Genomic DNA, 24,347 nt, shown 5'->3' with positions numbered 1-24,347 from the left:
TACCGCCTTCTCCCCTCCTTTCCCCCCCCCGCCCCCCCCCTCCATAATTCCGACCTGTTTTCTTTCTGTTCTTCATTTGCTTTCAAAATTAGGGCACGTTCAGGGAAGCCTGCCTGGCCGCCTCCTGCACTTCCACACGGTATCGCGTGGACATCTTCCCCCCACTCCCGAAAAAAAAAAAAAAAAAAAGAAAAAAAAAAGCAGCAAACCAACAACAGGCAGCACCACGAAAAGGAAAACCTCAAATGCGCCGTGTGTTCCCAACTTGGAGTTAAAGTCGGTGCTAATACGGGTCAGTTCCTGCCCCTAGCTGGGAAGGCAGAGAGGAGGCTGTAACGTATAGGTTGGTGGGGGGTGGCGGTGGGGGCAGGAACAAAAACAGCCCCCAAAACAAACAAACAAACAAATCTCGCGCACGATTACAGTAAAGTGAGATTCCTTTCCACACACCCACAACTTTAGCTCTGTCTGCTGCCTGGGGGGTTTTAATCTGGCAAAGAGAAAGGGGGGCTCCCTGCGCAAAATTACGCCTTCTCCTCTCATTTGTTAGCTGATTCCATCAAAAAGTTCGCTATTTATAGGCTACACACACGAACCTGGAGTAATACAAACCCTCCCGTATTGTTGCCCTCGCAAAGTGGCCGGTCCTGAAGCATCTGATCGGGTTTGTGTGTGCGCGCGAGTGAGAGCGAGCCACGCAGAGAGCGCTGCCATCCAAAAGGGAAAAGAAGAGCTCAAGCTGAGAGACTTATTAATTGCTAAGAGCTGCTCTGCCACCAGCCATGTGAGTAGCTAACAATGATCACCTTTTGCACAGATGGTCAGCGATCAGGCACAGACACTTTCTGTCCTTTTTCTCCTCCCTCCCCTTTCTTATTTTTTTAATTCCCCTCCTGCATCCTTCCCACCCACCTTCCTTTTTTTTTTTTTTTTTTCCTTTTTTTTTTTTTTACTTCTTTTTAGTTTGAGTTTGCACGGCTTATTCCTCATGAAGAAGAGGAATGAAACGTGGGCAAACGCGGGGGAGAAAATGTGTCGGAGAAGGGGAAGGAAGGAGTGGTGAAGGGAGAGGAGGAGGAGGGTTTGTTAAGCGATCGCCTTGTCCCCTGAGTCCGAGCCGGCTGGGAATTAGTAACAGCGAGATAGCGGAGGTTGTATCCCTCCCTCTCTCCTCCGCTTTCCCTTTCCTGGAGCGCTCAGACCCCCTGACAATTATTACCCTGGTATCAACGCGGACAATGGGCTGTATTCATCAAACCTCATTTGGGGAAATTGAAAGGGAATTTGAAATAAATAAATAAAGAGAGCTCGAGATCACGCGGGGATAAGGGGTTTTGATCGCTCCGCGTACAGCAATGACTGTCCGTCAGCCCCCAGCCCGCTGCGCAGGCAGGTAGAAAGCGCCCCCAATAGCAGCCCAGTCCCGCGGGCTGAGCGTGCGATTTTGGGAAGAGGGAGCGAGCCCCGGCCCCTCGCCCCCGCCACCCCTTCCCCAGCGAGGGGCACGGGGGGCGACAGGCAGCGCCTTCCTTCCCCTACGCGAGGTCTCAGCGCTTCCCCGGCAGCGCAGAGCTCGGCGTGGCGATCCGAGCCCCACGCAGCAGGCAGGGCACGGCACGTGGGGCTGGGGAATCGCACGGTTGTTTCCAGAGCGGGCAAAAAATGCACTCTGTGCTAGGGAACGCGGCTCTCGGAAAGGTAGGTGTCCTGGTTTGTGCAGGAATGCAGGGCTGGGAGACTCCGCGTGGAAAGGGGGTGGGTGTGGAGAGTGAAAGCGAATTTGTTTCCAGCGTGGAGAGGCGCTTTTCTAACCCAACACTCGAGCTCCAATCACACACTCCGAGGTTAGCGTAGCATTAAATTAACAGGCAGGGTCGGGGTTATCCAGGGCATTATACCGCGTGCCCGGGATGTAACCTCTGCTCATTTATACACAAAGAAGAAGGAGAGACGGAGTTACATCTGGAAAGCCAAAGAGCACGGTGAGTATCGGTATTCGCTGCTCTCCCTCCCATGCCTGCGAACAAAGTTCAAAGGCGGCCGGTGCGGGACTGGGGCTGGCTCTGCCAAAGCCCCCGCTCCCTTTGGAGGCGGCAGCGCAGCCGCCTTTGGAGCCAGGACCCCCAGCGCAGCCCCTGCGGGGCGAGCCCTCGCTGAGCAGCAAGGAGAACTTGCGGTGTCTTGGTTAGAACTTCGCTACTTTATGTAGAGAGAAAAAAAAAATTTAAAAACCGCAAGATTGACTTGGACGCAGCGCTATTTATAGGTGGCGGTAAAGGCTCCTTTTCAATAAGCAGCCGTGGAAAAGAAACGTCAGAAAACTGGCTGCTTTATTGATCCGAGGTGCTGGACGGTCACAGCCACGCCAGCCAGGCTGCACCTACAAAGTCGCGTCTCCTCTCGGGTTAGACAGCGAGAAGGGGAATAGGATGCGGGTTTTGCTGACCACTGTCTTGGACACGATTCAATTCCCAAGCACAGGCACAGGGCAAAAGAGTGTGAGATGGAAGACTTTTCCCTTTTCTTTCAGACACGCACATAATGCAGGGCACCTGCAGGGCTGAAAGTGGGCCAGGGCTACACGGTAGGTATCGGATCACAGAAAGCAGAGGAAAGAAATCCAGTTAAAAATACATTAGTTGAAATCAGAGGACGAGCTTGATTATTTTTTTTTTTCTTTTAAACAAAGGTGCACGTTAGAACAAGCTGGAAGCACTCTTTGTGCCTGACGGTATCCCCCACGCCCACTGGAAATAAAGCAAGAGGCTTGCTCTTTCTTTGCATCTTTTAAACCTTGTTTTAATTAGAATTGCCGAAGTAGGACACCCCGGTGGAAGATGTTTTCAAGTATCCACCTACCTCTCTGCTGTAAGCAGAATTACTGTCTGCTAAATTGCTTGAAACGCAAAATTCTGCCCCACCCCCAGCTTGGTTTGGCACCTACTCACTTTTTCCCCCCCGAAATTGCAATCGTTTATGAAAGGTTACTCCACTAGAGGAAGAGAAACCCCAAATACCCAGCACTAAAAGAGATGAGAGGACCCGGAGAGCCTTGCTTTGCTCTGTACAACAAGAAAGGGTTTGGACAGAGAGCGTCCCAAAAAACTCATGCCTTTTCTTTTTTTTTTTTTTTTTTTTTTTTTTTTTTTTTTTAAGTCCCAGATTGGGCGTATCCTTACCCTTCTCCTTTAATTTATTTGATTAAATCATAACCAAAACAGACTCATCAGCTTCTCGTATTTCCTCAGCTGTAACCATACGCGAAACCTTTTATATGGAGACAAGTAATTGGCTTTAGTTAACTCAGGGCACAGGCTGTGCTCAAGTTTTCCTCCCATTCCCAGGGCAGCGTTTCACACAAACGCATGTTCCAGCTCTGCCTCATGCTCCTCACTCGCCAGCCTCAGGTTTTTAAACTGTTTGTGCCGTTCCCCATCATTCTCTGATTTCTCTTACGAGGGATGCTCACCGGCAGAGGCTTGCGGGGCTCTTCCTCCTCGGGATTTGGGAGCGGCGGGACTGGTACAGAGGGAGTCCAGCTCGGTTTGAACTCGGAACCGCGTCCTGGACCCCCGCATCCCACCTCTGTACTGGGCTCGCGGCTTGTTCCCGCTCCTGATGGAGGACTAGATTAATTTCACCTTCAGGAAAGTGAGGTTCTGTTAGCTCACTTCTATCTTAAATCAAAAAGAAAGAACGGGGGAAGGAGGGGAAAGAAAAACCTCTTAAAGTTTCTCAGGTGAAGCTCGGCTTTCCTTTTGTCATTACTCAAATGAAGAACCGCGTCAATTAACTCCAAATTGGAAATGCCTGCCCGAGAAGAATAATGATAATTCCCTGCCGTTCTCTAAGAGGTGGTTGCAGGATGGCATTTAGTGCGTGTGGTCCCTAATGACAGGATTGCTGCCCTGCCCGGGGTTTGGCTCTCCCTGCCCCGCTGGCTGCGCTCTGAGCTCGGGCAGCGACGCCGGGCACGGCTGTCCTGCCCAAACCTTCCCCCTCTTCCCTTGCTCCCTGCCCGCAGCCGCACGGGGTTTACACCTCCCACGGCCAGCACAGTACGACCGCGCCACGAAAACAGATTTAATTACCCTCATCCCTCGATAAGAGGGCAGGGGCCTCATAGCAACAGGTAACGAGGGCACCTGCACCTCTTCAAGGTTGTTTAACAGATAACAGAGGAAGCAGGACGCTTGCCAGAGGGTCGCTTTCGGTAAGATGGGGTGTGAGGGACGCGGACCATCAGAAAAGGGGTACATAGCGATACTTTGGCAAAAGTTTAACATTGCTGCGAGAGGAGCGGGACGCCCGCAGCAAAACGGGAAGCGCTGCTTCGCTTCGGCTTCCTCCTCGCTGTTTCCAATCTGTCCCTAAAAGCCCCTCAAGCCGTCCCGCGGAGCGGCCCCGGCTCTGGGACCGCGGCTGTGGGGTCACACGTGTTGCTGTCCTGGGGGACGGGTCGCCCGCAGGGGATGCTGCCGAGGATGTTCTGTGCTGGCCCTCGCTGGGACAGGGCTGCGCGGCCAGGGAGGCACGGCCGTGTGCGGGGGTAGCGGGGCAGCCTCCCCCCGCTTATCTCATGGCTGAGGGCACGGCAGGAGCGGGCGCTGCGCGGTCGGGCACAGCCAGACCCCGAGCAAGCCCCGGCAGGGTGTGTGTGGGGCTCAGAGCCCGGGTGGGGCGGCCCCGCTCAGCCGGGCCGGGGCTCCGCGGCGGGCGGGCAGGGCTGACCCTGGGGCGGCCGGAGGGAGGGTCTCCGGCCTGACCCGAAAGGGGGGAGCTCCCCCTTCCCTTTCCTCCCTTTCCTACCCCTCCCCGGCTCTTTGTTCTTTGCCCCTTTGTTCTTCTTCGCGAAGTTTCCAGGGGGTGCTGCTGGTGCGGAGCAAAGTTGCCGAAAGCTGAGGAATTACAATAAGTGGATATGTGAGCAAGGAAAGAGGGTGGGGGTCCCTTCCCAGGGCTGGCAGCTATTCCCCAAATCCCGCTTGCGCAGGGGGTCGGTGTGGGGTGCCGGAGCCGAGCCGTGCCCGCAGTGATGCTGAGGCAGAGGAGGCCCCTGATGCCACAGCACCAGGGGACCCGGCACCCCTTTCGCCATTTAAACGCTTTCTGGGGAACAAGCGTCCTCTCTGACCTTTCCGGTGGGAAAGGGAAGAAAATAATATAATTAGTGAACATGTCGTCATGAGATGAGGCAGTAGGTGACAGAGATGAAGGTTTGCCGAATGCTAGATTTGAGGGCACATGTATTGGTTTGGGATGCAGTCTCAGAATGGCTGTGTGTCCATCACTTTCTTTTTGCTGCTTTTCATGTTTGCTTGATAGGGCTATGGTAAAGTGTTGTCAGGAGTTAAGCAAGTTTGGGCTTAATTTCAAAGTAGGTGGACTATCTTCATAGGGCAGCATCACAGCTTAAAAGACAGGTAATGGGAGATTGCAGCATGGTTCCGTAGTAACAATAATACCAAAGCTTCCTTGGAAAAGGAAAACATTTTCATTTGGTACAATGTGAAGTAGTCTTATCCCCTCTTTACTAATCATTATTAAATTTTAGAGAACTACAAGCTTATTTTGCCTTGCACTAAGAAATCCCAAATAACTTCACAAACATCTGTTATCACAGGATTCTTATCTCTTCCCCCGATACATGAGAGTAGGAAAACACTTGATTTGGGTGAGTTAGGTACTAGGAAAGCTGATATGAGAAAAGGACGTTTTGATATGGTGCATTGGAGTAGATCACAGCAGGCTACAGACAGAGCCAGGTCAGAGTTCTGAACTCCAGCACGCTTTCCTAACAGTGCTGCCACACTCCCACCTTTATAACTGATTACATCTGTAGCGCTTTAGCATTCACTGAAAAGCTGCATGAATGTAATTCTTGTAGTCACGAGAATGTCCACACATATTTGCTGTTTTCACATAGGTAGAGATCCTTTAAAATGATTTAAGAAAATATTGTCTTTGCAGTAGTTTTGTATTACATAAAAATGCCCCAAATGTTTATTATGATGTGCTAAATTTTCAGAATTTGTGTAACTTTTTTTTTTTTTTTCCCTGGTATTCAACAAAGTTGAGAAATGAGGTGAGATCAAATTGGGGTTGACTAAACAAACGTTCTAGACCAGGATCTTTTTAATGTGAATACGCTTATAGAAGTCAGCCCATCCTTCTGGCAGAGGTGAAACCTATTTTTCCAATGAAATGGGGTTTGATTTGAGGTGATGTGGGGCCTGTTCTGGCTTTGTTTTTTCTGATGTTGAGGGCACACAATACCAGTGAGAAATCTGGGAACCTTGCAACTGTAAACCACAGCTTTAGCTATTTCAAGGTGGCAACTCAAACACAGAAGACGTACATGAAAACTTTGACTTTTATTATTTAGGATCGTGATCCGGAGTTGAATGTAATAATTGGTCAGTAGCAAATTAGAGAAAGATACAGACATTGCATCAGATACTGTGGTGATAGCTCGATTTTCTAGCTGTGTCTGCTCACACAAGTCTATTGGCCTATTGTTTAAATCCAGAGGCCAGCAGCACTGCTTACTGTTCTGTTTATATCCCAGTGCTCATAATGTGGTGTTGCAATATCCAGGTAAAAATGTTCAATGCCATTTAGGACAAGGAATCTGCCTTAAGCAATGCTGTAATCAGTAACAGCCAATGTTACTGAGAGCAACAGCTTCTGCAAATGCCTTACTGCCACAAGTTAACTCAAGTACAGCTGTAATTGTGCTCAAAACTAAATAAAAGCAGACGGACAAAAAGGAGAATAAAAACCTAATTGGAAAAATGGATTTTAGAGAATGCTGTGTGTGATCAACAAAGGCTGCTTCTGTCTCAGTAATGATGACAATTAGAGGAACAAGTGATGTTAGTGGGTGCTTGTTCAAATAGAGGGTTTCTGCAGCATGAGAAAAATTATTTTCTGATTCAAAAGCATTCACTAAAGAAAGGGTGGTTGCATTTTTTATATTAATTAGTCTTTTCTCTTTACCTGTGCTTTTTGCTGATGTAGGTAATTTCCTTTCAGCAGATGAGAAATGTATATACATTTTAAAAAATCAGAACAAAACAGACAACCCCCTATGATTTCCCTTGGAAATTCTGCTATCGAATACAAGTTACTAAATATTGCACAGGATTTTAAAAGGCAAATCTAAACATATAGTTTGGGATTTTGTCATCTTGGTTTTTGGAGCAGGGGACAAAACTTCTGTGTTGTAGCAGTTTGTTAAACTGACGAATTTAAAGGAGATGTCAGGCAAGACCTTTCACCTCTGGATTTTTATCACCTTTGTCTGTCAATAAATACTTGTAGAAAATGAGGGGGAAACCTCCATTGTTTTTTGTTTTACTTTCCTTGCATTTATTAATATATCTAGAGCAATTCCAAACAGCATCAGTGCAGAGGAATATGGCATAAAATCAGAATAAGGAGGAGATTAAAAAGGAGCACTCTGCTTTGTAATGGATACTTCTAGGCATAGGTGTGAATGAATACTGATTCTTTTATACAGTTCTTAGATGGAAAAGCCTCAAGTTTACAACAAAGGTAAACAGCATGTCGTGCTGCATTTAGCAGATGTTGGCTTGCTAACTTTAGGAAAATGGAGAGAATGGTCCCCTTGACATCCCTGCAGAGAATTACATGCTGCTAGAGAGGAAAGGAGAGCACATACCTAGAAGAATTTTATTGAGATTAGAGCGTTAGCATCTTTGATACTATATTTATTTTCTTTTATTTGCTTAGGTCAGCCTTAACAAAATAATTTTTTTTCCTTTAAATGCCTGTGTTTAATTCTGTCAGTATATACATAACAAAATTAAAAGAGCCTACAGGATAATCCAAATTTCAGGCTTTCGAAAGTTACAAGTGCCTTATGTGCTTGCTATATGTCTAAAATTACCAGCAGCCATAGTAAATAGTAGTTCACTTTGGCTAAGATTCAGTTGTTGAATAAATAGCATTTAGATTTTTTTCCTTACTATTATGTCATGTATGGAGAGAGCTGGAGCTCATTTCATCATATAGGATAGGAGTACAATTAGGATGCTGACTGAATATTTGCAGAAGATACTGGAAATAATGGCATTTTAATTCCATCTAAGTATTTCAACTGTTTCAAAATTTGTCATTCTTAATAAATAGAGTAGTAATAATAAACTTAGGAACTACTTCCCCATGTTTATATTCTGTCACAAATAACTTCTTACTCAAAGCACAAAAATAAATATTTCTCCATATTTTCACAGTGACTCGTGACCCTGAAGTACAGCACTGGCAAAATACAGGCAATCCCTTCCCTTAAAATATTTGCAAGAATTGCATGTTGTTGCCCATGTGTGGGATTTTGAAAATACATCAGTAATGTGTGAGTGGCTCTGGCTCTAAACACAGAGGGAGAAAAGATTATAAATCAGTATCAGTTCATTCTAAGTAACCAATTAAGATAAATGCTCTGGTCTGTTTCCATCGAAACTCTTTTGACTTTGAATAGCTTCCTCTTACTGCTTGGGTTGTGGAAATCCCAGCCAGCATTTTGGTTTTCTTGTGCAGAAATGCAGAGAACTGACATCATCCTCTTTGTTGAAAACTGTAGTTCCAGGCCTTAATTTCTTCAAATATCTCTACTTAATATTTTTTTGTTTTTCATCAGGCAGTAGGAAGTTTGCCCTCCTCCCTCTCCCTGAAATAGTTATCATGTCCGTGAGTGGCATTTTGGTATTTTGTGTTTAACTATTTCAAACCTCCATTCAAATACAGCATTAATGATTTTATTTTCATTCATATCAAATACAAATTCTTACATTGATGCCAGTCTTGGGAAGCTGCCAATGAGCTGTTGCTGCTAAGTTTAACATCCATTCATGATGGCTGTTAAAATGGATGAGGAACTTGCACATTTTCTTCCAGTTAGGAAAATTTTCAAGTAGAATTGAGCTGTGTAATTCCATGCAGATGCTTATCACTCAGTGCTTTCTGAACAAATTAAATCACTATTTAATATCTTTTTTTTTTACCTTATTCTTTCATATTTTTGTATTCACATGAAAACAGCAAGATATCTGAAATAGGCTTGCAATTTATAATTTAAAATAGTTCTTTAAATCAGGAATTAAAAATGCACAGATCTCTGAACTATGAATAAGATTTTTTTTTTCTTTCTAACTTGAATTTTCTCTGAATAATTTTCTTTTCTCCTCCCTCCATATTCATCTTGTCTACTTGAAAAATGTTGGAAGTAACATGCATCTTAGTAGGACACAGTGTAGTGTTCAAAAGACACTTGGAGTTCTTAATATGTTTTTGTAGTGAAGTGCTAAATACTTTTAGACTAATTGAATCTTTTACATATGTTAAAAAAACCCCAAACTTATTCCAGTGATGGATTCCAGTGACAACTGGATATAAAAATTTTTCAGCTGTACACACACATGAACTACTACTGACATCAGGTGTTGCTGGGGTGGATGGTGTATTCAGGAAAAAAAAAAAAAATAGGAATTTATGCTTCTAAATTCAGTGATACCAACTTCTCTTAAATACTGAGTAGAGAAATTTGTCCTTTTTGTTTCTCTTTTCCCAATCTGTAATAGCATCTTGCAGTGGTGTAAGTGTGATAGATAAATATAGATATCTATGACAGATACAGATGTGTGTGTGGTGTGTGTATATATATCTCAGTAAGCCAAGGAAAAATTTACTCAAGGGGACAAACTTGCTTTTAAGGAAGTGCCACATTAAAGAGGAACTTTATACATCCAACATTATCTGTCTTGGTAGAATAAAAAAAATGCAGTTGTGCTTAAGGAAGGTTAGATACTACATTTTCAGTAATTATTTAAGAAAGGATGACCTGTAGCAAACCCATGTGAGAGTGACTATAAATCATAAATTATATCTCAATTCCTTTACTGATTACCTGGCAAATAAATTTTCATCACTATTTCAAAATAAAAATTCTTTAAGAGGGAAAACATACAATGCATTCAACCATAGAATGCTGGGGTCTAAAGTTTTTTTGATTGTTAGATAGCAAGCAGCATTCATAGGAAAATATTCAAAGTGGGAGGGAACAATAGCTGAGGGGCTGTGATGGAAATGGCATAGATCTTTCCTGAATTAACAGAAAATGCAGAACAAATAATTTATCATTGGAGTGCTGGTATCTTTCAAATCACATTGAAGCTAATCTTATCTCTGAGGCTGGCTTTCATCCATTGGAGGATTTCATCCATTGAAATCACTGAGATTCATGTTCTGCTGTTTGGCACTTCTGCAATCTTTACTAATTTTTGAGTGGCTTATTTTGATATTAATAGTTTTAAATGTTTGGGTAGAAAAGATGTGGTAAATCTGTGATTGATTGTAACACTTGATATTTAACAGGTGAACTTGTCCTGTTCTTCCAAGGGGCACCAAAGACATAATCCTGACTTTCATATAAGAGAACTGAGGCACAGAGAGAGAAATGACTCTCAGGAGCCTGAGTTCCCAATGACATGTTGGTGATCGTTTTAGGAATACAGAGCAGGTTGCATATACTTCCTACACAGTTGCTGCAGCCCCATAAAGTGCTTTCATTTCCCAGTGCCATCAGAAACTCCTAACACCTTGTTTCAATGATTTCCTCTAAAGCTTTGTGACACGCTTTCATTTAGTGGCAACCCTTCACTCATCAAATGTCTATAAAGCTTGTTGCTTGTGGTCATCTGTATGAGGATTGGAAAACCTGGTAATCTTTCCAGTATCCAAAGAACTTCTTGACTGTAAGCTCCCGTATTTTTAAGTGCAAGAGCAGAATTATGTGAAATCAGATGGAATTACTCTTGCATAGCATTTCTTGAACTGAGGGCGGGGGGAGGAAAGCTGGCATCCCATTTTGTAAATGCTCACAGCAGCATAAAAGCTGAGGCAGAAAACATGAGTTGTAGTAGAGAAGGGCCATTTCTGTTGGACTTGTACTTAAAGAATTGTCCTGAGAAGTGGCAGCTACTGCTGGAACAGAGGAAACTGTTTCTGGATGTTAACTCTGAGCGGTCTTGGTGACTTAGAAATGTGAAGCAGCAGTCTCATAACAACTGAACATTACTACATCAATCTTTCAAAAATCATTACTCATACAAAAGAGTTAGAGAAAAAAGAAATTGGTTCATGCAAAACCATGTCTCCCACCGTGTATCTGGCTGTAGTAAGTAAAGTTAGGAATATGTTTTTACATTAACAGCCACTAAAATGATTGACTGTTGATCATGGTCAAGCTCTTCCTTTTTCTGTAGTCTTAACTGAGCACCCACATCCCAAGGGCTCAGAACAGGGGCACAGAGACTTAGCTGTGTGTGCAAGCCTGATAAGCGTAACACAGGTTCTTGGGAAGGCTTCATAAGGACTTGGAAGGGGTATTTGTGACCTAGTGCCTCTACTTCTCAGCAGGAATCTAGTGGCAAATCATGATGGAGTTTCTAAACTAGTGAAGTTGTTCTAGAGCAATGAACTGTACCATAGTGTCCAGTAGCACAATGAAAAAAATTGCTATAAGTAAAATCACCCTTGGTGAGATAAGTGAGAAGAAGGAAATAACACAGCTAAACTCTTGGTACTGTATATAAAAAACAGTGTTAGGAGAAAATGGTTTGGTATCAGCCAGTAATGTGAGTCTCCCTAAGGTTTTTTTTTTAATTCTCCTGTAACTAATGAGAACTGGCTGCAATGTGAGAGAACTTGAGGGACATGTTAAACGATGTTTTATGTACACCTTGTAGCAGGCTGGTGGACACAGTAAAATACTCAATACCAGCTGAAAGTTTTCTGCCAAATATGAGGCATGTTTGGCCATCTCACGGGAGAGGGTAAATGGGGACGCAGAGATCTTTGCAAGGGAAGCAATTCCCCAATGTTACCTTCTCCGTGGCTCCCCTGCAGAATCCCATTCAGAGGATGAGCTCCAGCTTGGCAGCCCGGCTTGTAAGCGCTGCCACACCTGGCTGGTTACCAGGTCCCTCCTCCCCTGCCTGCTTTTTGCTGTGCAAAAAGGCAGTGCCAGGTGGCTACGGCTGTCCTCTTTTCTGCTTTCCTTTTGGCTGGAGCTGCCATCTGACCAGAGGGGTAACATGGAGAAGGCTGATCCCTTCCATGACCTGTTTGGGGCTATAACTGCATAGCCAAACATTGGAAAGACAGTCCTTTGTAGTTGGTCTCGTGCTTTCCATGAAAATGCTTGAGACTCTATCATCCAACTACAGAGCAGGTTAAATGACTGGCATTATTTTGAAGCATCTTTTATGTTCTACTTTGCTATCTACAAGTAGATACATACAGATTTTGGGAGTATCCTTTATATTACTTTCTGCATCTTCTAAGACAAAAACAAACCCAAAATTATTCCTTTCTTATTAAAGGCATTTAAAAACCCCACCCTGAAAACCACAACCCTAAAACCTACTGGATCATGTATTTTTATAGAAATTGATAAATTGGTGTGTATTGTCTTAGGTATGACAAAGTTCCTAAAGCTTTTTAAACTTGAGGTTTGTAAGCATTAACAAACCATGATTCAGTAATGCAGTGGAAATAGCGTAGCTGAAAAGGAAATAACTTGCCTCCTTGGCAGAATTATCCTTACCCTGCGTGTAGGAAAAGCCTTCATAGCTGGCTGCCTTTGCTGCAATCATTGGTGTACTTTTTTCCCAGGATATCCCATTGTTTGCCACTCTCCTTCCGCAATCATTTTTGTAGTGCTTTTGGATGCAGGAACTTTTTCTGGTTAAATGTTCAGTGCAGCACCTAACAAATTTACCATTCCACCCCAGATAATGCTACTATGCTGTAAATGAGAACACCTCTCTGGTAGTGTGCAGTTAAATCTGGTGCAGTTACCCTGTTTTTTTGTAGCCATTGCTCTGCACTGACACGTGGTTTTGTCTGACAGCAGCAGGTCTCTTGCTCTCCCTTTTGAGAGAAGGCAAAAGAGAAGGACCTACTATTTTGGGAGTTATTTCAGCCAAAAGCTGAGACCTGTAGTCCTGCTAACATCAGAAGGAGAGGAGAACATGCAGCTCTTGGCAGCAGCAAGCCCCAGCCCCACTAATTTCTGCACTGCCCAGAAATTAACTTCAAGAGTCTCAAAATTGTCATTAAAATTCAATTGTTTCCCTTCACATTTAGACATCCGCCCATGGAAAAACACCCATTGTGTAACTTCTCTCCCTCTCCCTGGAGGATGGGAAGGTTGCAGCCCTAATGGTGGCTGAAAGACAGAGGGAAGAAAATGAGCTTACCTTGCTGCCCTAAAGTTAAGCAGTAATCCACATGGCACCAATACTGAAATACCTAATAATCTGAATGTAGAATATCATTGCTAAAGATTTCACTTTTTTTTTTTTTTTTTTTTTTTTTTTTTTCTGCTTCTATCTTGCTTATATAGATAGAAACAACTTTAGTTTTTATTTTCTTGCTTCTTTTTTTTTTTTTTTTTTTTTTCCTGTATAATATGACCCAAATGCCACGGAAAAATGCAACTTCTCCATTTTTAAATTCAAAATTGAAAACTGGATTCTCAGCTAGTATAAACTGGTATGAAAGCCACTGGGCTTTCACTGGCTGCATATCATGTTTCTAGTCTGTGGCTCTGACCAGGTAATTACCAAATAAGACTTCACCATACCATAACATCCATCTAGTGCAATGGAATTCAGGGCTCTGACTGAGGTTAGGCAGTTAAATATAAGTAAATGCCTTGGGTCTGTGGAATAAGATCTTTTCACTTTTCTCATAGTTTTCCATCATCAACAACTGGATTAAAACTGATGTTCTCTCCTTCCCATTAGCCTCTTGGCCATCTGAGGCTTGCTGGTGTAAGGGGAAGAATGAGTTCAGTATCATATTTCACTGAGGGGTCTAGAAATGAGCATCTTTAATGCACACCAAATGAGCTAAATTACAGGGGAGTGTTTCCAGCAGGCATTCCAGGGCTGTGAATACAGCCTGGGAACCCATGGGCCAGCATGCTTTGTCACCCTGGCTGATGCCTGGAGAGGCCTCCCTACATGCTTCTGTACACCATTTTCTACCTGTATCTAGCCCATCTTTGCAAGCACAGCTTTTTGTGTGTGCCTGGGGATCTACTGACGCATTCTGAAAAGTCAGAAGTCAATGAACTTTTAAAGCCAATGGATAATGTCAATGTGCTTCAAGCAGGGTCTAGATGGACGCGAGGTCCTTCTATGCAAAATTATTTAAGACCCAATATTGACCTATCCATCTTTTAACTTAAGATGCCAGGTGAAGTTGGGCAACCTCATGGAAGATAATAAATAAAAACAGTGTTGGGGTTCCATAATGGAGTGTCTTGGCTCCATTCTTCTCTATTGCAATAGTATCAGCTCCTCTGTTATTACATAAAACAGAGCACTTGGAAAATTCAAGTTCAGGGATGAAGGGTTTTGTGTTTGCTCTTCTTTCAGTCTGTAAACTATTCCATGCATAGGTTGCTTCCACTCTCCTTTTGAGCCCCTACCCATCAGCATTTAAGGTTATTCAGGCAAGAGAAGGGAAGCAGCAGAGAGCATGACTGTAGCCTCCTGTGAAAACATTGAATTATATGGGGTAATCCTGGATTTCTGGCTTCCAGGACTCCTTTAGCACTTACACATTAAGAATAAAATACAATAATGGGCTTTTGAGAATTCCTGAGATATGACCTTAATCATGGATAGAGCCTATCTGCCATTAAATATAATACCTTCTCGATAGCCGCCTCCTGCAACTTTGGCATTGTGGTCTGTTTGGGAAGGCAAGAGGCATTCTGGAAATCTTGCAGTGAGTATCTGCAGCCCCAGGAATGAGGCCCATCAAGTACTGTTTTGCACCTGTACTTTCCCCAGTGTGCTGCCTGTCCCTTGCGCACACAGCACGGCTGCTGAAGTGCAGACTGTAAATTGCTTGTTGCTTTAATATTTGTGCAGCGTGTCAAAGGGGAAAGGGCTTAAATTCTGTTTGCATTTTAAATAACTGTCTTGGCAGTTGCACAGTCCACACTGTTTATGTTTTTATGGAATGCACCATTTGTGACTGTTGTTTTAAGAAGGGCAGATATTAAACATGGCCAAGCAGGTTCTACAGTGGGTCCGGCCCACACTGGATGTCAAGGGCATTTGGAGAGGTGCCACTTAGCACTGCACAGTTTGCCTGCCATGGATTGGCATCTTATGACACGGTGATGGCAGTTTGGCAACTTTTATCTCTATCAAGCAAGCCAAATTCTGATCCCTTTGCTTAGAGCTACTCAAATTCCTCTGATACTAGACTCAACTCTTGTAAGAAGCCAGATGGCAGAAACTAAGAGGTGAGCTTATTCTGAGCAGACTTGGATCTCACATTAGTCAAGGGCCCCACCCTGAATCCTGATCTCTGATAAATTAGCTTTTTAATGTTTCATTACTGCTAGGGCACAAGCCAAATGTCTACGCAGATATTTGTGTTCCAACAGACAAATGCAAGCTCATTTTTTTCTTCTAAGTATGTTATGTTTTACAGACATGAGTAACTCATGTGGGATCTTTCCCACAGAGTAAAACCAATGTAAATTCACATGACTCAGGGATTTGTTTCAATGCTCATGTATAATCTCTCATTAGAAATGATTATGCTTGAAGATCAAAAGAAAGTACACTCACTTGTATTAATGTTTAATGCATAATTCACATTGTTAGAACAAAAAACAAAACAGTCGGTGGTTGTTACGACAAATATCAAACATTGGCACTACTAACCAACTCCCACAGAGGATCCTTCATTGCCTGGCATTGGCTGTGTGCTGAGATTTCCTCTTGCGTGTGCAGGGGGATTTAAAGACACCTTCCTCTCTGGATGAGTAATGCCCCTGGAATGACAGGAGTGGGAGAGAGCCAGGATACCCCAGCACCGCAGGTGGATCCAGCGCTCAGAGACCTCTCCATGAAAGCAGTGCATACAATAATCAAATCCATTGTTTTTCTTATTCAAGTAGGATTTCAGATCAGGCATGCTCCTATAAAACTCTCATTGCCTTCAATCTGAGTTTAATACCAGGCTTAATATTTGAGCCTTGATATCAAGACTCATGATCAAAGTCATTCAGCACCATAGAATTTAAGTACTTGATTACGTTTCTCCATGTTTACCTTCTTCACTCAAGGCTTATTTTGTTACCAGAATTATTCTTACTTAAATAAGCAGGTTTGGCATGAGGGAGTTGTAGGTGAAATCCATTCCCTATATCCTTAACCAAGACAACCACAGGAGGGCAAAGCCATGCTTGTAATCACAAAATGAGAATCCTGTGGGCGTCATTGACTGTTACACAGAGTATCTGGGACTACTTCATCTGTGTAAGGGAAGACTCCGGGTAACCCTCTGTAATGTGTGATACACTGCATCTTTGACCAAAGTAGTAGCTGGATTTTTTTTTTCATCTTCGTAGCTCTTAATTGCTTTTCTCTTGTCAAGGATTAAAGGGCCAGCACTTTGTATCATTTGGCTTTTATATTTATGCTTCTTTCAAAAAATTGGATGGTTTACTACCTGAGCTTACATAATTTCTACCTCATCTAGTTTTTGTTTTGTTCCATCCCCCTCTGTCCCCCTCAACAAAAGCAAACCAACAGTCTTTAGTTTAAAGTTTAGAAGGCTTCATTCGCATTAGAGTCACCTCTCTTCCATGGATGACTGTGGCATGGAATGACGCTGAATGACATTTGACAAACTTTGTGCTTGGCACAAGGTCACAAAACATCTTGTATCTTCTCATTACCAGTTCAGTCACTTTCCTGTATGCCAATGATGCAAAACATCTGATTCAGAGCAGAGGCAGAGGCTGCCTGGGTTTCAGATAGGTTCTCCCTGATTCAGACCTTTGTAAGCAAACTATAAATTAGCTCTCTATTCTTAAGGTGCCTCCTTGAAGGCCCTGTTGTCCTGCAAACCTTTTTGTGTGAGTCTGTGAGGTTCCTCATTCAGGAACTAATATTGCTGAGTCAGACTGGGTGCTATTGCTATGAATGGAATGCAGTCAAGTGGATCACGGGTGTCTCAAAGGGCAGAGCAAAGCTTTGGGGATTGTTTTCCTTTTGTTTGGAACAACCCACTCAAAATATTTATGATTGGGAAGCCCGTATTTCTTCCCTTTTCTCCTCTTTAGGGCAGTTGAAGAGGTATTTAGAGTATATACTGGTTAAATTGTTTATTTTTAGTGGAGTCCACATGGCATTGCTATTTTGAAACTGATCATAAATACATTTCTGTTGTGGGGTTTTTGTTGAGGAAGAAAAACCTGTAATGAATTGAATATGCTTCATGAGGAAAGAAGTAGGTCAAATGTTGGGCTAAATTAACCCCATGTTGTAGAAAATGACTAAATTTTGTTGTTTTCACCTGTGGGACTCTGGACTCGTCTACACACCAAATTATTTCAAGATACTTATTAGGTACACTGCAGTAATTATGTTTGACTAAATCCATGTGTAGACAACTCTTACACCAGTGTAAGAATTCAGTTTCTTGAATTACCTTAATCCACTTTGAAAATGGATTAAGTGAAACCAGGAAACAACTCGGTGATTCCAGAATGAATAAACTATTTGAACGCAGTTCTGCTTTACATTCACATCCAACCTTTCTCCAGCGTAATTTTCCTGGGCTGAGAGGTTCTTAGGATATATCTACATAGCAAATTAATGTGTGATTACAGACACACCAACCCTTCCTTTACTCTCACTGGCATGAGTAACAGCAGTAATGAAAGATGGTAGCAGACTCCAGTACAGCCTATTAACTGGAGCATATCTATGCAGCTGGTTGTGAACAGCCTCTGCTGAAATCCACCTCATCACACCCTCACTTTAGACACAACTCACGTCCCTTAGACTGACACAGGGGCTGGGAATGCCTCTCTGCATCTCAGGTGAGCAGGCACACCAAAAACTGCATGTGTGATAGGACTGCACAGCAGAGCTAAATGGGAACCTGGTGAATTTAACTTCAGTGGTTAATCACGCTGAAGAAGAAGCACGGCTCACACATTTTTAATATACACACACCTCTGAAAACCAAATAACGCGTCAGCTGTGTGACTGCAGAAGCCAAATTAAATGTGCTGTAGACAAGCACAGCTCAGATGATTTCACTAGGGCTGGATTTGGCTTTATAGTTGAGATCTTGCTTATTTGGCTGATACTTGTTTTGTTACCTATCTGCTCATTTATTTTAATGAAATTAATGCATTTTAATGTTCCTTTGAGTGCATTCCAAAAATAGCAATTTGATTAACTCATTCACTTTTAAAAGTGTAACAATCGCAATGAAAAATGTCTGTTAGCTGAGGTATGGTGTAATTGTAAGTAGCATCTTGCGTAGCTATGCCATACCCTTCATCCTTTCAAACAAATTCCTCACATCAATCAAAAGAACCTCACTTAAAAATGAATGGCGAAATACAGCCAACAACCAAGCTGTACACACTGCCTTTCAAGTCTACCAAAAATATGTATCAGTAATATACTGTATCATTACACAATATGGAGTATATTACTGTATTCTGCTGAGACAGTAGAGTTAGGACAGGTAAGAATTTAGCCTACAAGCAGTTGAAAATGATTCCAGAACAGAAACACGTAGCAAACTTGTCTTTCTAGCCAAGCCAGAAAGCATCCTAAGAAGCCTGGGTTTAAAAAGAAAAAAGCCCAAAACAACCCAGTGCTTTCAATTTCAGGCTTCTTAAAATGATGATTGGACGGTATGATATTCCAAAAATTATTTCCTTCTTCCCCAACTCTTTTCCCAGCTGCAGCATGCGATCCCACTATTTAAAATAAGCTGCTGCTGAGGCCACTGAGTCCAGCAACAGAAAAGGTATACACTAACTTCTTCCTGACTTTATCGCCTTATAAAAACTGGAATTGCAAAACCTGATTAGTAACAATATTAAGCAAAGGCAATTTTCCCTTTTATTGTATTTAAATGAGGAAAATGAAAGTATTAATGCTAATATTAAGGCTGAACAGAGGCAGTTGCAAAAAAATAATTTAGTTTCAGCCCTGCTACATGCATCCCTTCACGAACTCCGCTGCGCTAGTTACCTGTGCATTGGCGATGTTGTAACTTGTTGTTATTATAATAGGTGGTGTGAAAAGCAACACAGAAGAGGGAAACTTGTCTCAGGGCTTTGCTGGGACGCTCTGCGGTCACGGAGTAGGTGGTGTGGTGCTGCAGCAGTTTGGGATGCAGTGTGTTGGTAACAACTGGTTTTTATATGAAGAGGCGTTTAAACTCAGGCTGCCATGGATAGTTTAAGCGAGGCCTAGTACTGGGAATACTTCTGCAGGCGAGTTAAGTCTCACATATGAAAATGTCCTTTGAATGCGGTGGGAGAGTTTCATGGAGATTTGCAGGATCTGGCTTAGGGAAGCACACGAAGCCAGGGCAGCGGATGCGCGTGGCCGCTGCCATGGCCGGGCGCAGCGCTGCCAGCCTGCTCGGCGGTGTCGGGGCTGCCGCAGGCCCCGGCCCGCTCTGCTCTAACGCAAACCCTCCCGCTTTCGGGAGCCGCCGCTCGGCTGCCCCAGCAGCAGCAGCGGTGGGCAGCGATGGCTCCGGCTCCCCGCACCGGGGTCCGCGCCAGCCCTCGGCTGTCCTCGGCGGCGACGCCATTGCGCAGCCCGGTGCCCCAGCGCGGCCCGGGCAGCCCGGCCCGCAGCCCCCCCGGGCACCCCGGCTCCCGGCGGGGCCGTGGGGCGCTGTGCGCCGGGGGCTCCCCCGCCTTTCCCTGCAGAGCCTTGCAGGGGACGGGGGGGGCGCGGCGCCGGGCCTGCACGGCAGCAGCGGCGGTGCGGCATCCTCGCTCCTAGCCCGGCCTCCTCTGGCATTCCGGGTGCTTTTCTGTTTTGTCCTTTTTTATTTTTTTAATGTAGTGGGTTTTGTTGTGTGTGCGCGGTGCCCGTTCCCCCGCCCCCGCCGGCCGCTCGGCACATGGCCTGCAGCCGGCCGGCGGCGCGTGTGTCCCCGCGTCCCCTGGGCGAGGTGTCCCGTCCGCCGCCCGCATCCCAGCCGCGGGGGGCCGGCACCCCCTCCCTCCCATCCCCCCTTTTCGGCAGTCGCCTTTTTTTGTTGTTGTCGGTTTGTTGGTTTGGTTTTTTTTTTTTTTTTCGTGGTTCTGTTTGTGTTTTCTCCAGGTGGGACGTGGCGGTGACCGGCGAGGCTCGCCCGGCACTGAATGTCACCCTGAAGGTAAAATGAAAGACACGGAGATGAACGCATGCCTGCGCCCCGCGCCCGCCGGCGAGCGGCCGCCACCATCGCGGGGCGGCAGCCCCCGCCGCGCCCCGGATTTCCTGTCCCGGCTTTTCGCTACTGCGCCTTAAAAAAAAAAGAAAAAAACAAAAAAATTAAAAAAAAAAAATCCGCATGCGAAAGAAACGTGCACGTACCCGGTAACGAGCCCAGGAAAAACCCGGCCGCTTCCCCCTGCTCCTGCCAAGTTATCATTGGGAACACAGGCAGGCGCCGTGACGTCCCGGGTCAGGCCGAGTGCGGACCGGCGCTACCAAGGCGGCAGGGAGGCGCGGGGACGCCGCCGGGGCCGGGGCCGCGGGGACCGGGGCCGCCGCCGCCCGCCCGCCGCCGCTCTCCGCCCGCCGGGCCGCGCCCGCCGCCGCCGCCGCCCCCCGCGCCCCCCGCGCCGCCGCCGCGGCGCCGCTCGGCCTCCCGCCCGCCGCCGGCTCCCCCCTCGCCGGCGGAGGTCGCGGGAGCCCAGTTAAAGGAGGCGTGTGTAAAGATTTTGCAATGTCCCTGCATGGTGTTGTAGACTTTCCTAGCAAAGAAACCGGCTTCGGCTTCTTTAAAATCCCCGACGACTCACCTGATTAACCTGCCTGCGGTTCTGAGCTGACCAGGTAAAGCGAGCCCCCGCACCCCCCGCACCCCCGCCAGCTGACATTGCATGGGGGGCATGTTTGTGCTTGGAGATGAGCCGCTGCCAGGAGCGCTCTGTCCCTCACCCCCCCGCCCCATTCCACCTTCAGCCCTCGCCAATTGCACTTGCTCAGAGTCATTCCCCCCTCCCCCAAAAAAAAAAAAAAAAAAAAAAATCCAGCTTTGGAAAAAGCCGCAGGACAGCACCGGCCACCCGGGGTCCAGTGGCTCTCGCCTCTCGGACAATTATTTAGAATTACTGGCCCGGGTGTATGTTGGGGGGGTGGGGGCAAGAAGGGAAGGTGAATGGTTTTTTTTTTTTGTTTTTTTTTTTTGGCTGCTGACAGATCCTACTCCGCAGGTTCTGCGTTGTGTGCGTGTGTCCCTCCCGCCCAGGGTCAGGAGTGCCGGGAAAGTGACGAGGCTTTAGGCAGCAAGAGTTTAGGGCCGGGGTCCCGGGGAGGCTGCGGCGGCTGCCAGCGGAGCAGGGAGCGGACGCTGCCGGCCGGTGCCGGGGCGCGATGGCTGTGGCGGCGTGCCCGTGCCGCCCTGCCCCCCGTGCCCTCTCGGCAGCCCCGCGCTGTCCCGGCTGCGGCTCGGGGCGAGGCCGCCGGGGGGGCCCGTCCGCGTCCCCGTCCCTCCCCCGCCGCTCGCTCCTTCCTGGAACACTTGTGCGGGCGGCCGGCGGGAGCGGAGCAGGCCCGGGGGGAGCCCTGCGCTGCCGGCCGCGGGAGCGGCGGCGTGGCCGCCCCACGCGGGACGCGCTCCGCGCCGCCCGTGCCGGGGTGTCGGGACCCGCGGGCGGACGCGCGCACAAAGGCGGCGGGGCCGCGCGCTCCCGGCATCAGGAGGGGCGAAGGAAAGTGTGCAAAGTCCGCGCACTGCCCGCTCCTCCTGGCGCTTGGCCCTCGGCGCCGGCCGTGGGGAGGAGGGGGCGTTTGGGGAAGCGGCTGCCTGTGGGGTCTGAGTGTGACCTGGCGGTGAGGAATTGTTTTTCCATTTTGTAATTTTTTTTAAAAATTAATTTTATTTTTTATTTTCCCCTGGTCATTAATGCCATGGGGGCATGACTGGTGTGGAGGTACGTTTTGAAGTGCTGCAGGGGATGCACTCCGTGTACTGGTTCTAGTTAATATGTTTTTTGTGATCCTAGAGAAGAGAGGACTGCATTTAAGAGATGACTAAATAATGGGGGAGGCAAGTAAAAATGAGTAGAATATAAAGGAGACAAAAATGAAGGTGAATGGTAGTGTGGGAAGGCAGGCACTGAGCAGCTTCGGTTTCTCTCGTGTAATTTTCCTCCTCCCCTATACTGTACCCCTGTCCCACTGCGCCCTCACCCCCTGGAATCCTACCTTTTCATACTGTTAAGGATATTCTGGCAGTAAACATAACACAACAGAAAAGCAGATGACACCCCCTCCCCCCCCTTCAACCTTTCGCTGTCTGTGGCTGCGAGGGAAACCCAAGTGCCCTTTGTATAAACCCACCAAAGTTTTAGGCATTTATTAGCTACCCTGTTTCAAATACAACGTATAAAACTTGCTTGATACATTTCATTGTTACTTCCCTGTTTTATTTCAGAGGACAAAATGTTCTGGTGTAGCATGCATACCCTCACTTTCAGAATGGGAGTAGTTTACAATATAACCTACATTAGATTATGCATGGTGCGTGCATTGCATTTCCACTGAAAATAATCAAAGACTTAGAATGACGAGGCAACTCATGTGGTTATGATCTTCCTTGTCTCGGGAGCATCAGGGTAGCTGGGCTTCAGCATGCTGGGCAGGGGGGCTCCATGGTGCGAAGTGTTTCATGTCTGTACAGGAATCTGGCAGGTCTCCTTTTAGAGGACTTTAAAAATGTGCCGGGGACAGGAGAAGGTAAACATGACATTCAGCGTGCTCATTATCAAAATAAGGAAAACAAATCGATTGCATTAACTGTCTGTGCAGTATCACGGTTACTCCACAGTATTTTGTCAGAAATTAAAAGGTTACCACTAGAGTACTATATCCATATCTCCAGCCTGGCACCACTTATTACTGCAATGGTATTTCAATATTAAGTGATCTTAGAGATATTTCGTCTTTCATTTTGAACCCCGAATTTGAATCAGCATTAGGATGTCAGGGCTGTGAGATAAGGTATAACAAACTAAGTAGACAGCTGAAGGGCTCCTGGTGAAGGTGTTGCTGAGAAGGATATCTTGGGCCGTTCGCAGTAACCTTGTTTACAGGAACATTTCAATTGCAACCTGAATTTCAGTGAGAGGCTGCCTGGACTAATGCCTGCGTGTCTGAAACCCATGATGGGTGTCTTTTGCACTCTAAACCTTCTCTCTGCCTTCCTTGCATAATCGTAAAAAACTTTTCTGGAAGGTTAGGATGATTTTCTGATATGAAAATTAAGATGTTTTCCTAAGAGGAACACTGCTCTTTGAACTCATGTACATTAGCAACAAAGTATTCATGAGGTTTGATTTTTTTTTTTTGGTTCTCTGATGTGTCAGGATCAGTAGTTGCACCAGTCTTTTTAACTTCATGAATATGGCTTTGATTTGTTATATTTTAGCCTCGGTGGTTTCAAACGTATTTTGCAGCACATGAAGTCGGTTCAAGTCAGAATGTGAAAAAGAGGGATATAGTAACAAGGAACAGTTTTGTAGTGATCTGCTAATTTTTTGTTTTCTTTTCCTAAAGCTGTTCCAGGAAAATCACGTGAATTTAGTGAGTGGGTGCTAAATGCCAGCAGCCACATTGATGAAGAAAAATGCTGTTGAAATACTTTGGAATAATAAATAGGATATGTAATGGTCAACCACAAGATAAACATTTTACACGGTGTTTTTATGGCTCTAAATTGGCTGCATTGTAAACCAAGCTCACTACTCTATTAAGACATCAGAGTTTTCAATTATTTAAGATTTTCAGTCAGGCCATCTAATACAGTCTTCATCATCCTCATCAAAAAATTATGCGTAAGGTTGTAATTTCCTTGTTGTTGCTGTGTGAGGGCTTTGTTGTGGATGGTGGTTTAATTTTGACTTTTCAGGACAAATATTACAAAGCATGCACGCAGGAAAAAAATTATATGGAAATAGCCCCTATCCTACAAAATGGGAATAGTTACGGCGCTGAAATGTACCTAATACAATTTGAGATCCACTCACTAAGAAACCTTGACAGTATCTGCCTTGCAGGTACCGTGCATTTGGAAATACTATATCTCCATTTAAATGCAGATCTTCAGTTTTCTCCAGGGGGCAGTTGGCGAATCTTTCGATTGAACCACCGGTACTAGAAAAACTAACTGAAGATTTACCCATGAACAAGAGACCCTTTCAAGTCCGCTTTTTTGAAATAATGATTATAAAATTTCCTAATATTGCAATT

General features: G+C 45.3%; 1 protein-coding gene across 13 annotated transcripts in view; it reads left to right on the top strand.

Annotated features, from left to right (window-relative positions):
* The first annotated feature begins 696 nt into the window (after window positions 1-696).
* Window positions 697-24,347, top strand: part of ESRRG (estrogen related receptor gamma) — a 392,895-nt gene continuing 369,244 nt past the window's right edge. For 7 of the 13 annotated variants that reach the window (XM_066316202.1, XM_066316198.1, XM_066316195.1 and 4 more), the window contains exon 1: window positions 20,780-20,930. Coding sequence is in view for 1 of the 13 variants with exons in the window: in XM_066316190.1 (XP_066172287.1) it covers window positions 783-784 (2 nt within the window). In the remaining 12 variants the exon portion in view is untranslated. Of the gene's footprint in view, window positions 785-1,921; window positions 1,983-20,779; window positions 20,931-24,347 lie in introns of those variants that run through there. The other 6 variants (XM_066316200.1, XM_066316193.1, XM_066316190.1 and 3 more) reach the window with 5 other exon arrangements.

The sequence above is a fragment of the Sylvia atricapilla genome, chromosome 3 (assembly GCF_009819655.1).
Source record: "Sylvia atricapilla isolate bSylAtr1 chromosome 3, bSylAtr1.pri, whole genome shotgun sequence".
Lineage (NCBI taxonomy): Eukaryota > Metazoa > Chordata > Aves > Passeriformes > Sylviidae > Sylvia > Sylvia atricapilla.
Note: the sequence above shows the minus strand (reverse complement) of the source record. Positions and strands in the feature narration are given on the sequence as shown.